Source organism: Pleurodeles waltl, chromosome 6, assembly GCF_031143425.1.
Source record: "Pleurodeles waltl isolate 20211129_DDA chromosome 6, aPleWal1.hap1.20221129, whole genome shotgun sequence".
NCBI lineage: Eukaryota > Metazoa > Chordata > Amphibia > Caudata > Salamandridae > Pleurodeles > Pleurodeles waltl.
Window position 1 is genome coordinate 202,645,176 of NC_090445.1, and position 20,836 is coordinate 202,666,011.

Consider the following 20,836-nt stretch of genomic DNA (forward strand, 5'->3'; position numbering starts at 1 on the left):
GGAAGTAATGAAACAGTACTTACAAATGTGTGACCTCAATTATGTTTATGCCATGATTTCATTAGGCCAGTAAATAAAACCTGATGCTATTGAGGTCTATTCATAGCAAGACTCAGAATGCTGGCATTGGTGCTTAACTGGTTTAGATCCTTGTTGTATGATGCTCTCTGTGAGTCTTTATTCTCTGTCTTCTGAGATTTTCTCACCAACTTTTAATGTCCTGTAGGGCTCTGCAATTGTATCCTAGCTCTTCAGTATAAACATGGATCCTTTTGCTTCCATCATCCTCTCTCTGGGTGTTGATGACATTCAACTCGTCTTTCAACTAGAGAGCAAAGCTTTCATAGAAAATGACTTTCGTCAAAGCCTGCTAAGGGACAGCGAGTTGAGGCATTAGTTGTGATTGGAAGCACAGACTTGTGCTGTATAAATTATTGGCCCTCTGAGACAAACTCCTGTCCCTGCATAGACCTGGTTGTTAAAAACCTAGGAGTAAAAATTGACTGCACTCTGCAACTTAAGAACTAAGGGCTTTGTTTAGAAATATGAGTTCAGGGAACTCAACGACAAACTTGATGGGGTCCCTGTCCACCAAACTAATGATCCACCTGTATCACTTGGAGACCAGCAGCCTGTCTTGTTTCTGGTTTCAGATCCCCACTGGCTTTGCTGGTGGAAATCTTACACTGATGGCATTGGTGTAATCATCTCGGTGTAATTATCTCGGACCATCCTTCCTATTTAGGGTAGATGGTCTGAGGCACGTTTTCTCCTGTTCAGGACTGTCAGGAAAATCTAGTCCTTGTGGCTACAAACAGACAAAAATAGAAATAACCACCACACCCTGGGAGGAAACTGTCAGCATGTCCTTGTCATTATTTTTTTTTATTACAACTTTAGCTTTTCCAGTTTGTTTAAAAAAAAAAAAAAAAAATTTACTTTGCTGTATGTCAGCATGACTTGAGCAAACTTTCAGTGCCTTCAGCACATTACACATATTGAGGCCAAAGTATTCAATCCAAAGGTCTCATATTTTTCATGTTTGTTCAGGAAGCTTCTCATTTCATATATTATTTTCTCTAATACGACATATCTGCCCATTCTCCGGGGCCAGTTTTTCTCTGCATGTGCAGTTTGTTTGTGATAGGAAACATTTAACTATATCCCTCTTGGCGATTAAGCATCCTAGAAAATTTGTATGTTTTATTCATCTGTAGTACCCTTCCTCTGCTATTATTCCCAAAAGCATTCATTTTGGGCATGCAGTCACTGGCAACTTTATTATGTCAGCCGAAACATGTGCAAAGGAAGTCCTGTAGCTTTGTATCACCATGCAGGGTGCCTGCCATCCTCCACAGTCTTTCAGTTGTTAGTTTATCCTATGCATATAGTTGAATTGACTAAGTCTATGTGCAGCAAATATTGCCAATGTTCAGGTACTATTTTAGTGTCTCTCCAAGCAATCTCATCTGCTGTTCATGTGTCTACCTCTGATGCTAATTTATGGGCTACACAACTATCTGGGCCAGTTTTAATTTGGGAGCAATGTGTTAGGGGAAATGTGGTGTTTGTGGCATGTGTAGCTGAAGGGGCACATGCTGTGCCTACTTCCACCATCTAGTGTTGGGTTTGGATTTGTATAACTTCGATAGAAGTCTTTTCGAGTCACGAAGTCCAGTGACTCAACCTATTCTTCATACTGCGCATTGGCATCAGCCCCATTGTTTTTTCCCATCTGTTGGGCTCAGATGTATTATCGTGAGCTCTGGTTCAGCGTCATGTGGTGTTTTCGAAGGATCTTCGGATCATCCGCTTGCTTGACTAACGGAAACAATACTGTTATTGCTGGTACACAACCGTCGTGCTTAGTTCCAGGTCCATGTCAACTACGTACTTCTCGACTCCCAACATTTCGGTCGAGAATGAGCTCATGATGGAAAGGACACCATTCTGATTCTGCCTGACTTGCCGCGCCAAGTACCGGAGGTCTGACCTTCACAAAGTCTGCAATCTCGAACTGTCCCCTGACCACCAAGAAGACTCCTGTTCGGTTGTCTTGGTTTCCATAGTAAAAAGACTTTTCAGAACCGACATGCTCGTCGACATGCATCGGTCACCATGGCACATAGAAGGAAAGTAGAGGACACTCCAGACATCTTTGGAAAGCTTAAAGGGTCCGATATAGAAAGATCAGATGCTTCAGGTGTCGAAATTGAACAAGCTTCTCACCGAAAAGTGTTGACTCCAAGGCAGCTATCAAGACCCAACAAACTCTGTCTCTCCACTAGCAACAACAGGTTGCACTGAGTACTCATGCTTCCCCTACTTACCCTCAACAGGCATCAGCCTCAAGCTTCTGTGCATATGAGGTGTCTGATGCACCACTCCCTTCCGGCCATGATCGACACCCACAGTCCGAGACGGACCTGACACCCATAGTGCATTTGGCGCCGAAGTCCACATCAAAATCTAGAGTCTCGTCTGCTGCTTCAGAACCGGACCCGAAGGCAGCTCAACCACCCTTGAAGCAGAAAGGGGTGGAATTGAAAATGTTGGTGGGGAAACAACCTATACCTAAGTCTTCAGAGCTGAAGTCGCGTTTGACACCAAACACACAGCACTGGAACCCACCTCAGTGTCCTACACTGGGTGACCATACATACCATTAAGACCCTCTTTCACTGCTGCCTCCTCTGTAGCTTCGGATGACTTTGTGCCACAGATTTTAGAATGCCTGCAAAACCATCTAGACAATCATCAAAAGAGGATACATATTCAGCCAGGCACAGGGAGGATCAAAGCAAAGCATCCACTGATGCAGAAAGACTCTATACCTCATAAGAGGAAGTTGACTTTTGAGGAGGTTCAGTCCACCAATGCCTGTTCCTTCCAAGAGGCCTACAAAGTGTGACAGGGCTACCTCTTCTCCACTCCCTGCTCAGCCTCCTCCTCCTCTTCCTCCTGAACCTCCTATGTTGCCTTTTAGAGTCACCACATCACTCACCTAGGGGTTCTTCATACTCAGGGGGTGGGGATAGTCCTACACTCACTTATGACCCAATTCATGATCTGCAAGATTTAGACCCTTGGGATGATGATGATATAGAACCCCCAGCAGACACAGACCCAGGTGCGAATCCTGCCAAACCTTCCCAACTAGATGATGTTACTAGATATCATGAGGTATTGCAGAGGGCTGCTACTTTTCTTAATATTGAGCTCCATGTACATCAAGAAGAAGATAATTTGCTGGTAGAAACTCTCTCCTCTACACGACACACCCTTCAGTATCTCCCCATGCTAAAAGGGGTCCTTAAACCAACTACTGACATCAGTCAAGTCCAGAATTATTGCGCCATGGTAGATAAAAACAAAATATAAAACTCCCCTAGTGATCCTGATTATGTTAATGGCCAAGTACCCCCTGACTCTCTTGTGGTACATACTGCCAGAAAGCATGCCAACACTCACAGCACTGGTGATCTACCCACCCCTCTGATCGTGACAGTAAGACAACTGATACTGGGGGAAAAGAGTGGCAGCACAATCTGCTACTTATTGGAGGATAGCCAACTCGATCGGCTTATTATCCTGACATAACTGCGCTCACTGGGACCAAATGGCAGAGTTGGTTAGAATATCTCCCATAGTGATACCACAAAAAATGTCAGTAATTAGTGCCAGAGGGAATGATTATTTCAAATACAAATGTTAGATGTGCTTTAGAATGCTGTAGGTACAGTTGTATGCAGCATTAATTTCAGTATTCTGTTAAGATGCCATGCCTGGTTGAGAGTTTCTGGGTTTTAACCTGAAGTGCAACAGCACCTGCTAAATGTGCCTTTTGATGGTCACCATCTCATTGGTCCACACATAGATGAGATGTTTGAAAAAATAAAGAACACAGAAAGCAAAAGCAATGGTTGCCTTCTAAACAACTCCCATGCGAGGCTTCTTTCGACACTCACCATTTTGTGGGGCATCCAAAACACCTACTCCAGAATCCTTTACCACATTTACCAGGCCACAACACCAATCCTCCTCACATGGTTACTACAGGGGTGGATACCAGGGCACCAATAATAAGATTAGAGGTAGAAGTGCAGCTCAAAAGGACCTACTCCCTTAGAACAGTGATGCCTTTTGTCTGCCCCCGATCACAAGACACCTGTTGGGGGAAGATTACAAGGGTTTTTAACCCGTTAATCAGAAATAACATCAGACCATTTGATTCTAGACATCATACATGAGGGGTATTGTCTGGTGCTCATACAAACACCATCAAACATTCCTCCTTGCCGACACAGATTATCAGAACACCTGCACCTCCTTCACAAAGAGGTGCAAGCCCTCCTGAACAAAGGGGACATAGAACCTGCTCCGTATTCGCTCTGCGGAAAGGGAGTATACTCACTGTATTTTCTTATACCAAAGAAAGACGGCTTTCTCAAGCCTATCCTCTATCTCAGAACCATCAACAAATACATTCTGTCAGAGTACTTACCACAAGGTGGGCCCGATTCACAAAGGTAAACTTAGACGTTTGGTTTAGACCAAATGTCTAAGTTTACGCCTTTGGGAATTCACAAAGGGTATTTAACAGAAGTATCTTTAGTTCTGCACTTGAGCGGAGATTCCCCCAGTGTGTACCTACAGGTACTACTCATAAATGCCCTTTGTAAATTCCCAAAGTTGTAAACTTAGACATTTGGAATAAGTTTAGATCAAACGTCTAAGTTTACCTTTGTGAATCAGGCCCAGTGACTCTACAGGACGTGACACCAGTTTTGTAGAAAGGCGACTTCATTATAGCTCTGGATCTGAAGGACGCCTAATTCCACATACCAATCCACCCAGCTGGAAATACCCCCAGGTGTGTGGTAAGTGAACAACATTATCAATTCAAAAGGCTTCCCTTCGGTGTTCCCACTGCACCAGGAGTCTTCACCAAATGCCTAGCTGTGGTGGCCCCTCACCTCAGAAGGAGAGGCATCTACGTGGCCCTTACTTAGACAATTGGCTGATCAAGAGCAGCATCCAGCAACACTCTCCCACTGACACCCAGACCACAGCAAACATTTTGCACCATCTGGGTTTCAATTCAACCAAGTCCCATCCTCAGCCTCTACAGCTAGCACCTTTTCTTGGGGCTGTCTTAGATGACTGCATTGGAAAAGCTTACCCAAGTCTAACCAAAGTTGAAGCCTTCCAAATCATGCCGTCTTTTATTCTGCCAAATTAGCAGGTAACAGTCAGAAATGGAATGGGTCTCTTAGGGATGATAGCATCTTGCATAGAAACATTCCTTATGCCAGGCCTTACATGTGTCGGTTACAAAAGTGTCTAGCAGCACAGTGGTCTCAGACAGAGGGTCATCTACACGATCTAGTGGTGGTGGGAGCTGCATTCATCACTCTCTGCAGTGGTGGAACACAAATGAGTTATTTTAGGGGTGGCCCTTCCTGGACCCAGTTCTGTAAGAGACCATCACTGCAAACGCATCCCTTATGGGTTGGAGAGCACACTTTAGTCATCTCACTGTTCTGGGGCAATGGACTCATACACAGCAAGTGCTTCATATCAATCACCTGGAGCTCCTAGCTATCCGGCCTGCTCTCTGGGCTTTCCACAATGTTATTTAAAACAAAACAGCCCTTATATGCATGGACAACACCACTGCCATGTTTTATCTACAGAAACAAGGGGGGGTCACATTCACCACAGATTGCCAGACTAGTCCATAGCATCCGGAAGTGGGCAACTCTTTACAGAGTCCATCTATTCATACAGCACATTCCTGGAGTGGACAACGATCTAGCATATCATATCAGCAGGACGCATCAACAAATCCAAGAGTGGGAACTCCACCCCAATACCACACATGTACTTTCACCATTGGGGGTTCCCACAAATAGATCTGTGTGCCACCACCAAAAATGCAAAATGCCCAAGCTTCACCGCCAGTCTACCACACCCACAGTCTGGGCAGTGTGCTATGGATCATTTGGCCCAGGCTATATGCTTACGCTTTTCCACGCTCGATCTGGTAGCTCTAACATAGGAATGCCAATTGTGGTTCTCCACACTACTAGAACTCTCTCTATAGTCCCTTAGGAGAAGCTTCCTAACAGGCTGGACCTTCTCACACAGAACTAACGCACTCTCAGACATCCCAACCCTCAGGAACTTAACCTTGTGATCTGGCACCTGAAGTCTTAGAATTTAATTACCTTAACCTACCAGAAGCATATATGACCGTTCTCAAAGAGGCATGCAGACCACCTACCAGGGTCTGTTATGCAGCCAAATGGAAACCTTTTGTACGCTACTGCCTCCCAAAACACATTAATCTCCTCACAGCACAGGTACAGGACATTATCCGTTACCTGTTACACTTAAAAAAGTCAGGTCTAGTCTATCCCTCAGTCAGGTTACATTTGGCTGCCATAGCTGCCTAGCTACAGAACAGAGAACAGTTTTCATTATTCAGGATACTGGTTATTAAAGCTGCACGGAAGACCTTAAAAGCGTTATTACACCCAGAACACCCCTGGTTCTAGTTTGGAACTTAAACAATGTCCTCACTAGGCTCATGGGCCCTCCCTTTGAGCCCTTTCACTCTTGCCCACTTCAATTCCTGTTTTGGAAGGTGACATTCCTTATAGTCAGTGAGATTCAAGATCTTACTTCAGAAGAGCCCTTTTTCCAAATACACCAATATAGGGTAGTCCTTAGAACCGATCCAAAGTTCATTCCAGTTTCCACCTTAACCAGACAGTATAACTGCCAGTATTCTTTCCCAAACCAGAATCTGTAGCAGAACATGCTCTGCATACTCTTGATGTTAAGAGAGTATGCATGTACTATATTGATAGAACAAAACCATTTTGTGTGTTATATTCCAAGCCTCACAAGGGACAAGCTCTTTGAAAAGCAGACGTAGCATGTTGGTTAGTCATATGCATAGAACCCTGTTATACACTGTTCCTGCTTCTCCTAGACCTCATTCCACTCCCAGAAACAGGCTTTCATGGCTTTTTTGGGTAACATACCATTAGCTGACATCTGCAAAGCAGCTACATGGTCTACCCCACACTCATTCACTAAACATTACTGTGTGAACATCCTGGCGAGGCTGTCCTACATACCCTTTTCCAGTCTTCTGCAACACCCTCTGGTTTAGCCACTGCTTTTAGGAGGGCTGCTTTACAGTCAATGCACAGCATGTCATGTGTATCCACAACTACATGTCATAAATGGAAAATTGTACTTACCCTGTAATCATCTGTTCCTGACATGCAGTGCTGTAGATTCACATGTACCCATCCTCGACCTTTGTCACCTAAGGGTGAGATAGAATCTACTATTTCCTGTCATTCCTTTCTCATTTCATTTGCATGGTCATCTTTATTATATTCTCTATACTCCATCTTCAGTCTCACCCTATATGTGGGAAAAACAATCTAACAATGGAGCAGATACCCATGTGCAATACCAAGAATAGGTGGAGTTACTGAACCTAGTGAATCTGAAAGACTTATTCTGAAGAAAATCAAGTTGTGCATGGCAGAGCCCAACACTAGATGAAGGAAGTATACACAGCATGTGAATCAACAACACTTCATGCAATGAACAGATGTTTAAAGAGTAACATTTTCCTTCAACCTTCAGTAGGATTCATTTTTATTTTAACTTCTAGCGGGTTACAGTCAGACACCTCTCATGGCAGGACAGCGCATATCACAATTGTAGGTTTTGTAATTCAGATTCCTTGTTTTTCAGATGATCGATGTCCTACACGTCCCTGCACTGTAAATCCCTATTCTGTCCCAGACCATGAAACCTTTGAGGTTATTGACTTGTTTCACTCCTTTCCTTTTCCAGAGTAGTGTTTCTTGTGTTGTTCGTTTGTTCAATTTAACCCTACTCTCCCACCCGCTGCATTCTTGTATTTTTGACAAACCCCTCATTAACTTTTTTTTTTACAAACTTTACAAACCCCTTACTTCCCCGCTTGCTTTATCCCTTCATTTTTTATTCTACAAAACTCTACTGCGCCTCCTGCTGTATGGCCTCTTTTTAAAACAAACAAAAAACACTCAAGTTGTACTTTTGATAAAAAATAAATAAAAAATAAAAAAATCTCTTACATCTCTTTTTGGTTGTACTCCCTTTTTTCCTTTAACACACTCCTTACCCCCTGTCTCCATCCTTCCTTCCTCCTTCATTCCCTATATTTACTTTTTTGGCAAACACATTTTCTTGGGAAAAGTATTTAATCTTTTTAACTTTTTTCCAAAATGAAGATTCACCAGCCTGTTTCCACCAGGCTGGCTTTCTTCATTTTAGAAACTTTCCCAAGATGACAAATTACTGTTTAATTGAATATCAGCAATGGATAAAGCTCATCGTACCAGGGTAGTACACATTTCTTAAATGCTGCCCTTGGTATTTTATGAGCCCATAAAAATATCCTAATCTCCTCTCGGAACTTATGGAAGAAGTAAGCAGTAATTTGGACTACATACAAACATTTAGGTGGAGAGACCATTTTACATTAAAAAAATAATAATAATAAGTTTCGAAAAAATCGTTATAGACACCATTTCCTTCTAAGGTTTAATTAAAGCTTTTTATTTAGTTCACATATTTCGTTTTCACCACTTTACCTATTTTCATACAATATGTACATATATTTAAAAATCCATCCTCTATTTTACACACGCATCTTTTTCTGTGATATCGAAGTCTGTAGGTTCATGGGTGCTTTTATTTTTGTAACCTGAGACTGAATTTTGACACTGGGGAAAGTTATGTCCAAATTTCAGAAAATTTAATCTGAGCAGATGAGTGTAAAGATGTTAATGTGCTCCTGTGAGACAATTGGCGAGACCTGATAGAAGGCTGTTGGCCTGTGCTAATTTTCTCAAAGTGATGGTGCCTAATTATTTAGGATTGAGGTCATCCAGAAGAAATAGGCAGCTGCTGCCAGTTCCCATCTAGTCAGAGAAATGGATAGGTTCTGAAACAAAATGTTTAGCAGGACATAGGTTATGGCATCACAGTGTTATTCCAATCACTGGTCTCGTTCAAAAAGATAGTATTTAGTTTTATTCAGCTGCTGAGAAATATCAGAGTTCCCTTCTACGGCTTGCTCTTTGACCCCCTCACCGCCCTGGTACTGTAGAAGTTCTATTGGTAGATGTAACGTGAGCACTATACAAAAAAAATTACATTTTTTCATAATCATCAGATGTTATGCCATGTATAAAGTATGTCTTATAGATTTCTCCAGAGCGGATTTTAATGGTCGATCCTCAGTTTTTTAAAAATATTTCTTCCACTTTGTTCCTGAAAATGTGACTAAATATATGAAACAGTCCATTCCTTTCCATGAGACCTTGTTCTGCACGAAACTACTTATTGTCCCTTGTTCATGTTGCTGACTAGGTCTAGTGCACGCTGGGCGGTGACAGAGTGTTCTAGAAATAGCAAGTGTGACTCCCTGCGACAGATGAGGATCTGTATTTGAATGGTCAGCTTGTACCGCAGTGAGTTTAGTACAGGGTTCTGATAGGGACCATTCCAGATAAGATTACATCACCGATCACTCCAGGCAAGACTGGCAGCAGTGATCACCAGATTGCATCAGGCAGGGTAGCCAACAGTAATGTAAAAAGGCCTTTTCAATTTGGAAAGCGTCTACACAGGTAATACCTGACAGCAGGTACACAAGTTAATGTTAGTAATATTTCATGATTTTCCACTCAAATATCGTCTTTAAATGTATTTTGGAAATGCATTTTTCTTGAAGCATCTGCTTTTGAGTTCTGAAAGTACATACTTTTTGATCTCAAATACACTCTTTTCAATTTTGGGATACATACATTAACTCAAAACAAAATCGATTTTAGTAGGATTTGCCTTACACAATAGAGCTACTTCCAAGTAGCTGGAGAGCTACAAGTAGCTTGTGAGCTGGTTGCTGGAGAAGCATGGGTTAATAGGTAATCTTCAGACTCTTAACTACTTATTTTATTGGTTTTTCATGCAATTCAAACTGATCTTGTAACTCTCGCACTGTAATGCTACAGTCATACAGTTCCTCCTGTGGAGAAATGGCCTAAGCAGTTATAGGTGTGAAACATAACACGTGTCAGTATTGGCAACATATACCACGTCGTGTGTTAACATAGTAAATAAACCAAGTCTAGTTACTCAATCAGTGTACAAGAATTCCGAGATGAACACCGCTGGTTGTCTCATTATCCCTTGTATACATGATGGTCACACAGGGCAGTCCTCCACATCAGTTTTGGTTTCAGATTCCGAGGTATCATCGTCATCATTAAATCACTCCAGCAGCTGTCCCCACGCCATAAAATCTGCCACTGCCCTGTCATCTGTACAAGCCAAGCGAGTGTTCCTCTGCCACTCCCCACTCCAGAAGATCCTGAAGCCAGTGATCAACCAAAGGCCTTCTGGAACTTCTTCATGCTATGGCCACCCTAAGTTTAGCCAGCACGAGGGCCATCTGTGCAGGTTTGTGTGGAATCTTCCACCCTCTGGGCTTAGTCACCACTCCCAATAGACAGGCCAGCGGAGTCCAGGCAATCTCCTGTCCATTAGCCTCCACAATTCTGGGGACCACCGCCCTCCAAAACTGCTGCACCCCCTCAGTCGTCCATGCCAGTTGGAGGAAGGAGGCATCTTCCTCACTGCAGTGTCTGCACCCAGCCCCCCCTTGCGTGATCTACCCTATTGAAATTGCGTGGCGTCACATAGGCACAGTGCTCAAAGTTAAAGTGTAAGAGTTTGAATCTATTATTACATGAGACAATACATACCAGTGCTAATGCCTTAGCCCAGTCAGTGTCTGCTATTCGATCCTCCAATTCCCACTCACAGGCTCGATGTGCTGCATAGGGTTTCTTAGCCATGTCCCTCACCCCCAAGCACCTTATAGAATAATACAATCAGGTGCCTCCCGTCTCCTCAGCAAATCAATCCTCCCAATACCTCAGATGCCTGTGGGGCAGCTGGGAAGGCACACCATTCGTTCAGCACAACACTTTCCAATTTAGCATAATGCAAAAAATGGCCTGGGCCCAACCGGAATGTCACCTGGGCCTCCTGGAATGAGAGGAAGAGCTCCCTAGGGTACAAGTCCCAAGCTATGGTGCAGTCCCCTACTCTCCATTGCTCCATAGACATGCAATCCTCAGTTGCTGGGAACGGGACTAAGTCCCACAATTTCACTTCCCTATCGGACGGAGCTCAGCAGTGTACCCTCCCGACCACCAGTTTCCTTACTGTTGCAGTAACACAGACCAAATACGGGACCGGCAGACCTGAACGAGAACCCTTCATCAGGAGCCTGGCTAGTGTATCAGCACCAAGTATCCCACCAAAGAGGCACTTCTCCCATGTATCCGTTTCAACTAACCACTTCGCAGCATGTTGGAGATGTGCTGCATAATATTACAACTTAATATACGGGATAGCCAACCCCACATCCTCCAGGTCCTGCTGGAGTGAAGACAGAGCCACCCTACTACAATGCCCGGCCCAGATCAGGGAGCTCAACAAACTGTCCAGACGAGCAAACAGCTGAGGAGTCAGCAGAAACAATGAATTCTGAACCAGAGAGAGGCGGCGTGGAAGGAACACCATCTTGGCAACTGCATCCCTACTCATTACGGACAGTGGCAACTTATTCCAAAACACAACAGCGCTTTCCAGACTGGACACCACCCTCTCCACATTAAGATGCCTATGAGCCACTTCAGTATGGGTGACCCAGATGCCTAAATATCGAAAGCCCTCCAGCTCCCAAAAGGAGGCCCACCACCAGCAGCCCAACCATGATGAGCTCCTAGTAGAAATAGAAGTAATTTATGTGCATTTACCCTTAGGCCGGAAACATTCCCAAATTCCGACAATAGTTGTAATAATACGGGAACTGACTCACCCGGCGACCTGAGATATACCAATGTGTCATCAGCATACAGCAAGATCACATGGATGGAGTCACCCACCTGAATTCCCCAATTATCCATCTCCCTACGGAGCAACAGAGCCAAGGGCTTTGTTGCTAGGGCAAAAAGGAGCAGCGAGAGAGGGCACCCCTGCCTGGTCCCCCTACCCTCTACCCAGGACTCAGACAACTCACCACCCACTCATAGACGAAGGGCTCAGTGTTGAGTAATCGTACCCAAGCACAGAAATTGGGTCTAAACCCCATCTCCCGTAGGACGGCCTTCAGATATCTCCACTCAATCATATCGACGGTCTTCTCCAGGTCCAACGATACTAGTGCCATCTCCTGTGCCATTCACATTGTCTCATGTAGGGCATGCGTCAAACATCACAAATTAAAATTTGGGCTTTGTGCTGGAATAAAACTGCACTGATTCTCATGGACCAAACCACATATTCCCCCGCGCAATTTAGTGGCCAGAATCTTGCATTGAATTTTAACATCAGTGTTAAGCATCTAAGCGGCCTATAGGAGGATGAATCCATTGGACTGCCCCCGGTGGTAGGCATAAGGCAGACAATACAATGTCACATCGATTTCAGCAAAATGCCCCTCTCATGCCTCAAGGAGGACCTCTAACAGTTTTTCTCCCGGAGGAGTATGGATTACGTTTGCTTAAACTCATTGGGATAACCATCCCCACCTGGGGCCCTAGATTTATTTTAAATGGTTATAGCAGCTCCCACCTCCTCTAACCTGATATCTTCTTCCACTTCCCGCATATTTGAGACCCAATTGTGAAAGCTCTAGCCACTGCAGAAAGCCCTGTATAACATAATCCGAACCTAAAAGGTCAGCCCGGGAGGCTGCGCGCAAATGATCGACCAACACTGTCCAAATATCCTGTCTGCTTGTAACCAACACTCCCATCGTATCCCTAAGGTGCAATATGGGGGGAAGACTCCACTTCACATCTAAGTATCCATGCAAATAATCTACCCAACCAGAATTGTCTCCCTCCCCGTGGAGCCTCTGACAGTAAGTCTTAAGCATTAATTTGTCAAGTGTTTCCCAACTTCTGTTCACTCCCCTACACAGCCGAAGGTGTACCCTGCGCGCTTCGGCAGTTAGTGATTTATGCCCTTGTACATCCGCCAGTTGCCCCTCCAACTCCTTAAGGTCTTGCTCAAACTGTCTACAGACCCCACATATGGTCCACATACATGTCCCTCATACGACCGCTTTCAGTGCCACCCATTCAATTGCCCTAGTGCCCATAGTTCCCTAGTTCATCTCCAAATAATTTATCACAGAGGTGGCTAGCACTTCTTAACAGTTAGCATCAGTCAAGAGATCAAGTGACATACGCCAACTCCTAGTCACACCTCCACCGGTCCCCCAACTTAGTCTCAGAAGTACAGGGTGTGATTGGAAAGGAATCGTCCCAGGTGTGTTACCTCTGCCGTCAGTAAGAAGCAACCTAAATGACTGTACGTGTTATGTGTTTTTGAGTGACATGCTTACTCTCTGCCCTCTGGGTGTAGTCTACTCCAATCATCCTAAAGTCCTAAATTATCCATAACTGAGACAAGAGAGCTCACCATCAGTGGCCTGGTTCCCTATCTCAAGGGGTGACGGTCCCTCTCCCCATCCATAACACAAATCTGAAGTCTCCCGCCCAGATGACAATCCCGTCCATACCAATCTCCAGCACACCAAAAATATTATCAAGAATGATCATCACTGTTAGATGCATAAGAATTCAGAATCATAATGGGTTCCCCGTCTAGTGTGCCCTGTAGATGGTGCCCCTACACATCCGCCTCACTATGGGTATGCTTAAAGGGGACGCCCAGTGCCCCCCCACACAGCAACGCCCCATGCATAGGAAGAGTACGGCGCAGAGAATAATTGACCTCGCCACTTCTTACCCAATTTCTGGGACTCATCATCCATCAAATGTCTCTTGTATCTTATGTCTTTGAAGGAATGAATGTACCCTATATCGTGAAGAATAACTGTTAAGCCACCTTACGTTCCATGTTATCATATTTACGTGTCTAGTCATGCAGCAGTTGTCCACCCACCTATCTGCAAGTGTCTCCTCACATCTGCCCGTGTATTAGGCACCCTGGATCCCACGCATTCCCTCACTCTGTAAAAAAAACAAATAAATAATCCTCTTCCTATATTGTTAACAGCTGCAACATTCTCCCAGTACCACTCCCCCAAAAAGGAAGAGAAGAGTCTACATGTAGAAAAAAAAACCAGTAAAAAGACCCCAACCTCCCTTCCCACCTCAGCTAAACAGTATAAAAAAATAAAAAAAATACATACAGCAAATCCATGTACATCTATGCTGCCAGGACACGCAGTCTAAGCCCCAACCCCTAGAACTGGGCCTACCACTACTGTGGAAGTAGTAACCTCTGCCCTACAGACAAAAAGTACTGTGTCTGCAGATAGGTCATTCCGTATCATACAGTAGATGACTGCCCCCACCAGAGCAATGCAGGGAAAAATTCAAATTAACAACCCCTTTTAAGCCATTGTCAAGCTCCCACAACATTCACCCCAAGGATACATCACCACCCGCACCCCCTGTTTGAATCATGCAGAATGCGCATACAGCTGATACAAGGGTGTACCGAAAGAGAAAGAAAAAAGACAAATCAATCGAATTGAGAATTAGCTGGCAGCATTCCCTGTGTCCCTCTCCAAATCAAGATCCTGCATCTGTTCGTCAGTAGTGGGCATTGAAGTAAAGGGAACCTCCACCTTAGTTCCATCACTCGGTATCCCAATCCTGGAAGGACAACCCCCTTCGGGTCTTGGTAAAGTATTCGTCCCTGCAGATTTACACATCCTGCAGTTGGGGCAATGTGATCCCCTTGCGTTCTCCATTATGGGTTGGGTACGACCTGATCTGTTGGTTGGCACCTTGTCCCACATCTCTAGCAAGTACCACACATTCTCCGGACTATCAAAAAAATGTGACTTACCTTCAGAAATGACCCGCATGTGCGCCGGGTATAAAAGCTTATACCACACACCCATGGATCAAAGTTTGGCGTTCACCTTCAGGAAGGTCTTTCTGCTGTTCTGAAATTTGTTGATATAATCCGGATAGATGAAGATCCTGTGTTTATCTAAGACAGCATTTTTCGTCTCCCGGGCAGCCCATAGAATGCAGCCCGATCTCTATAATTCGGGATCTGAACTATAATAACCCAGGGCAGCGCCCCAGGTTTTGGAGCGGCAACAAGCGCCCTGTGTGCTCACTCAGTCATGAACATGGTGGACAACCCTATTGGGTTAAGTGCATCCCTGACCTAGCGTTCCATGAAGGCCTCAGCAGAGCTACCCTCTGCCCTCTACAGATACCCAAGGAACCAAATGTTGTTCTGCCTTGACCTACCCTCTGCATCCTCAAGTTTCGCCTCTAGGATCCCAGATTTAGAGGTAACCTGCACCATCTGTTTATGCAAGGTGGCGACCTCCAGTTGAAGTTCCACTATACAGCCATCTGCCGCCTTGACTTTATTTGAGACCCTTCTGAGGTCCATCCAAAGGAGGTTGCTTCCAGGGCTACTGACTCTTGAAGGGAAAATAGAGCCGCACTGGAGCCCTGTAAGGCTGCACGCAATTCCACACGGGAAGATTCCTCCTTGGACGCAACTGTGCCCTGATCCTTTCTCTGCCCTGTCTGTGGACGCAACTGCACCCTGATCCTTTCTCTTCCTCGTCTGGCATTGTGGAAGAGGAGTAGGTAGTGTAGTGTTCCATGGTATTCCCCTGGGAGGGAGCGACCTGCTTATTTCTTCCCATCAGAATGCCAACCGGGAAGAGGGCATGCCCCCCCCCTTCCGCACAGGAGCAGGTCAATCACATTCAGCACCCTGGAAGTGTCACTCACAAGGGTCACCACTGTCCTCAGAGCAAGCAAGAATGTCCTTACAAATATATGTGGCCTACAATGCTGCAGGAAAGAACCAGTGTCCAGTGCCCTCTAGATTACGTAATCCTCAGACTTGAGGTCTGATCTAGAGTTAGGGGTAATGTAAAATAGGCTGATTTCTGAAGGAATCCACTGGGGAAATTTTCTGCACCTTTCTGTCACTGTAATACATTTCACTAGTGGATTTTCAAATCGATTTTGCACTTGTTCCAGAAATAGAAGGATTTTTTTTGTTATTACTTATCAACTCTAAATATTATATCTGCTGATGGCAGAAGATTGGGTGGAACCTAAGACTATTGTCAGTCTCTGCAGTCACCGACACATTAGGGCTGTAATTGTATTTCACCCACTTTCCATGTTCCTTCCTTACAGCTGGAGATGGTCGTCACCTTCGAGGCATCAGAAATATCACTGAAAACAAGAGAGGTTAACTTGCAGCTGCAGCTCTCCACGTGAGTTATGGGGAGTTTCATTTCCTAAAATTATTCCTTGCACTGCACTCTGGAATAGAGCTCATGAAATTGAACTCTAGTGGGAACACCTCAGGAGCATCCCTGACACTGCACTTTAGCCAACACAAACCAAGAGGGTGCCTGACAATTCACTCTAGCCAAAACTCACCAAGAGCATCCTTGACCCTGCACTCTAGCCAACCACACACCAAGTGCTAGTCACATTGCACTCTAGTCAACACAAACCAAGAGGGTATCTGATCCTGCACTCCAGCCAAGAGACACAAAGAGCATCCCTGTTACTGCACTTTAGCCAACCTCACACCAAGGCTACTAGTGACAATGCACTTTAGTCAACACACCAAGAGGGTACCTGATACTGCGCTCCAGCCAAAAGACATGAAGCGCATCCCTGTTACTGCACTCTAGCCAACGACACAAAGAGTGCTAGTGACACTGCACTTTAGCCAAGTCAAACCAAGAGGGTACCTGACACTGCACTCTAGCCAAGAGATACCAAGAACATCTCTGATATTGCACTCCACCTTCCCACATACCAAGAGTTCTAATAACACTGCACTCTAGTCAACACAAACCAAGAGGGCATCTGACACTGCACTCTAGCCAAGAGATACCAAGAACATCTCTGATATTGCACTCCATCTTCCCACATACCAAGAGTTCTAATAACACTGCACTCTAGTCAACACAAACCAAGAGGTCACCTGACACTGTGCTCCAGCCAAGAGATACCAAGAACATTTCTGATACCGCTACTCTAGCCAGCCCACATAGTGTAATCAGAACACACCAGGGCCCTGATTTATATTTTTTTGCACCACATTTGTATCATTTTTTGATGCAAAAGCGGCACAAACGTACAAAATACAATTGTATTTTGTATGTTTATGCTGCTTTTGCGTCAAAAAATGAAGCAAATGCGGCACAAAAATGTATAAATCAGGGCCCAAGTTCTTCTCTGGCTTTGCACTCTAATCTGCATAGCCAAGAGCGTCCCTGACACTGCACTGTGAGCAGCACACATACCAAGGGCATATTTGACACTGCACTATAAGTAACATGAAGGGACACATGGGAGCATAGCCAGTGTATTTTCACAGAGCTTCACTTGATCCAAATACATCTGACTGCAAAGCTATAGACACTGCTTGGAGTACTGAACAATGAGGTGTCCTATATTGTATTCACCTAACTCGTTGGATCTGAAAACAGTGTCAACCTTTCAGGGAGGATGCACTTGTGCCCAGCTGGGAATGTTACCGGACAGTCCGGAGTATCTGCTACTTAACCTTTGATGAATCTCACTCACATTCCCTTACACTGAATTCTCTCTTCTGTTCACAGATTAAGTAAGCAGAGCGATCTCTCACCGGTGTCAGCAAAGCTTCTGCTGGAGTACACAATTGAAACAACATTTTTGTTGTAAGTGCTTCTGGTTGTGTTCTGCAGTCTACTCTAGCTGGGGGCATATGCCTACTATTAGTGTGCTGCACCATTAGATCTTCTGCCACATGGTGGAGAAATAAATCATGCACTATTAATGCTCACACTGCGGATGTATGTGTCAGCATGTGTCCTTGCATAAAAGAGAGCATTTCTGCATTCTTCCACAAGCACAGTGTTGATATTTCTGGAGCTGGGTATGTGTGACTGCAGTAACATTTATTGTCACAATGCAAACATGACAAGTTGGAGACATTTTTGCTAATGTATCATCATTAGGGCAGTAAACCCAAGATACCAGCATATCTACAAGTAAGATCAGAATCGCCATTGTAGAAGGGGTGGGCTGTGAACCCTGTAGAAGCACCATTGTCAGGTTGAAGACAAAGTGCAGAAGGCAAATCAATATGTCCCCTCTCCCCACCTGTACCCCCATTCTGTATTATCTGTTGTAGCCTATAGCCTGTATGTTTTACTGAAGGCCAACCACTGTATACTGTAGCTGCTGTTGCTTTGTAGTTAGGCTCGAGTTATATTTATGCGGCATACAATGTGATGTAAGCATCCTGTTTTTGTGCTGTAAAGTACATTTTAGCATTTGGTCGCTTGGATAATTTTATTCTCAGTTAAGGGTCTTTGTGTGTCTGCATATTACTATTTCACCAGTTACCTGAGTGTTGGAGGGTGTTCACAATGGTCACAATAATATTTACAAACATGTTGGGGGCTCTTTGTGCAGATGTTAGTCTGCTGGTGTGTTACTAGAACTTGCAGGTATGCGTATGAATCCTAAGAGTAGTAAATTGGGTTGTTAATAGTGCTTGCTAGTAGGAGTATGAAATGTAATATTGTTGGTAATGGTTATTGCTGGTAGGAATGGGAATCTTCATAATGTTGCATTCACGTTGGTTATTGGGACTTGTGGAAAGGAGTATGAATTGTGATTTTTGTGTTTTATCGGTGCATGTCCTAGCAGTGTGAATCTTGTTAATGGTGCTTGCTGCTAGGACTGTTAAACTAGATATTGGTGCTTGCCACAAGTGTAAATCTTGAGACTAATGTGTTAATTGTGCTTGCTGCTACAAGTATGAATATAGATACGTGTGGAAAAAGAGATCTTACCGATAAGAAGTGAATCTTGGTTCAGCGTTTCATTGGTGCAGGATGCTAGCAATGAATCCTGATACTGCTGCATTACTGGGGCATGCTGCTAAGAGTGTGAATCTCGATTGTGGTCTGTCATTGGTGAATGCTGCTAAGAGGAGGAATCTTGAAACTAGTATGGTAATAATGCTTGCCGCCACCTACGAAAGCAGATACTTGTTGGTTAATCGGATTTGCTGATAAGAGTGATTCTCAGTTCTGGTGCATCGTTGATGAAGGCTTCTAGGAGTGAGCATTGTGATGCTGGTGTGCTATTGTTCCATGTGTATAAGAGTGTAAATACTGATACTAATTGGTTAACAAAGTTTGCTCATAGGACTGTGAATATTGAGAATGGTGCAGATTGACATTTGTGACTTGATAATGGTGTGTTAATGGTGCTTGCTGCAGTGACTGAATCTTGATACTAGCGCGTTATTGATGCTTGCTGATTAGACTGTGAATATTGAATCTGCTTTGTTAATAGTGCTTGCTGCTAGGAAGATGAACCTTGAATGTGGTGTATTATTAGTGTACACTGATGCTGCTAGGTGAGGGAATCTTGACACTGCTGTATCAACAGATTGCAGACTGGTGTGTGAGTACTGCTTGATGCTCGATGTGAGAATGTTGAATTCATGGGTTACTAGTGCTTTCTGCTAGGAGGGTGAGCGTAGTATCTGGTGTATTAATAGTGCTTGCTGCTAGGAGTGTGAATCTCAATACTGGTATGTTAATAGTGCATGCTACCAGGAGTGTGAATCTTTTTACTGGTATGCTGATAGTACTTGCTGCTGAGAAACTTTTCTTCCTTTTCTCTATAGAAAGCACTCTTCTGTGGAGACGTACTTCAGTGGCGTTGTGATGGGCGAGTCGGCTATGAAGACGGTGACTGACATTGGAAGCCCTGTAGAGTTTACATTTATGGTAAAACAATAATACAGAGGTGTGTTCATCTCGGGGGGGATGAGGGCAGGCTACACTGAAAAGGATGTTTATACAGACTGATGGTCTGGCAAGCATCAAGAAGGCCTGGTAGGTAGAAATACTTGCATCCAGCAATGGGATGAGTTAGAATTCTGTATTCAGAAAAAGACCGAACGGGTACGTTTATTCAAAGGGAAAGATGAGTAGGAAGAAATGTCTCTCTGCAAACACAGTCTAAGATACAGCTATATCTCTGTGGGACAGAATGTCAGAAAAAAGATACAGGATACAAACTGGATTGCTGCTTAGAGACTGATATATGCAACATGTATTTATCTAAGGCATGGTGCATGTTTGCTGCAAGTCCCCCTTGGAACGAAGTCCAGATATGTAATATGAAATGTTCACAGAAACAGTTCTTTAGAAAGAATTAACATAAATAAATAATGGTATTGTATTGTTGTACATACACATGCTCTGCATACTTCTGCCATATAGTTTTGGGCTCGGAAATTGGCATGGTTTTTTCTTCAAAGAAAGGCTTTTGAGTCATAGTATGGACTATGACATCACACCTAGTTGGCAATGCACATTGGCAGCAACTCCATGTTTTGTTTTTTTCCACCATTGGATTTGGACATGTAAAAAATGGGTTTATGAGGCTCGGTGTTCTTTCTGATCCGCACATTTAAACTCAGCACCTGTAACCATGAAAAACCTTTGTTGTCCGCGCACTTCTCAGTGGCATCCATCAGAGACAATCGCCTGTCGATCAACTCCCAATTACTAGGGCCACGTGCCCTCTTTGGGCTGTGTCCCCTCATCTTTGATGACTTCTTCACTGAGAATGCAGGGGTATGGAATGGGCGGCCTTCCAGTAGGGAGTCTTTAAACTCTGCCTCTCCACCT

General features: G+C 44.2%; 1 protein-coding gene across 1 annotated transcript in view; it reads left to right on the forward strand.

Annotated features, from left to right (window-relative positions):
• Positions 1-20,836, forward strand: part of ITGA3 (integrin subunit alpha 3) — a 243,795-nt gene that overhangs the window by 187,538 nt on the left and 35,421 nt on the right. Inside the window, exons 17-19 of the mRNA XM_069237816.1 lie at positions 16,314-16,393; positions 17,759-17,836; positions 19,825-19,927. Coding sequence (XP_069093917.1) covers positions 16,314-16,393; positions 17,759-17,836; positions 19,825-19,927 — 261 coding nt within the window. The remainder of the gene's footprint in view (positions 1-16,313; positions 16,394-17,758; positions 17,837-19,824; positions 19,928-20,836) is intronic.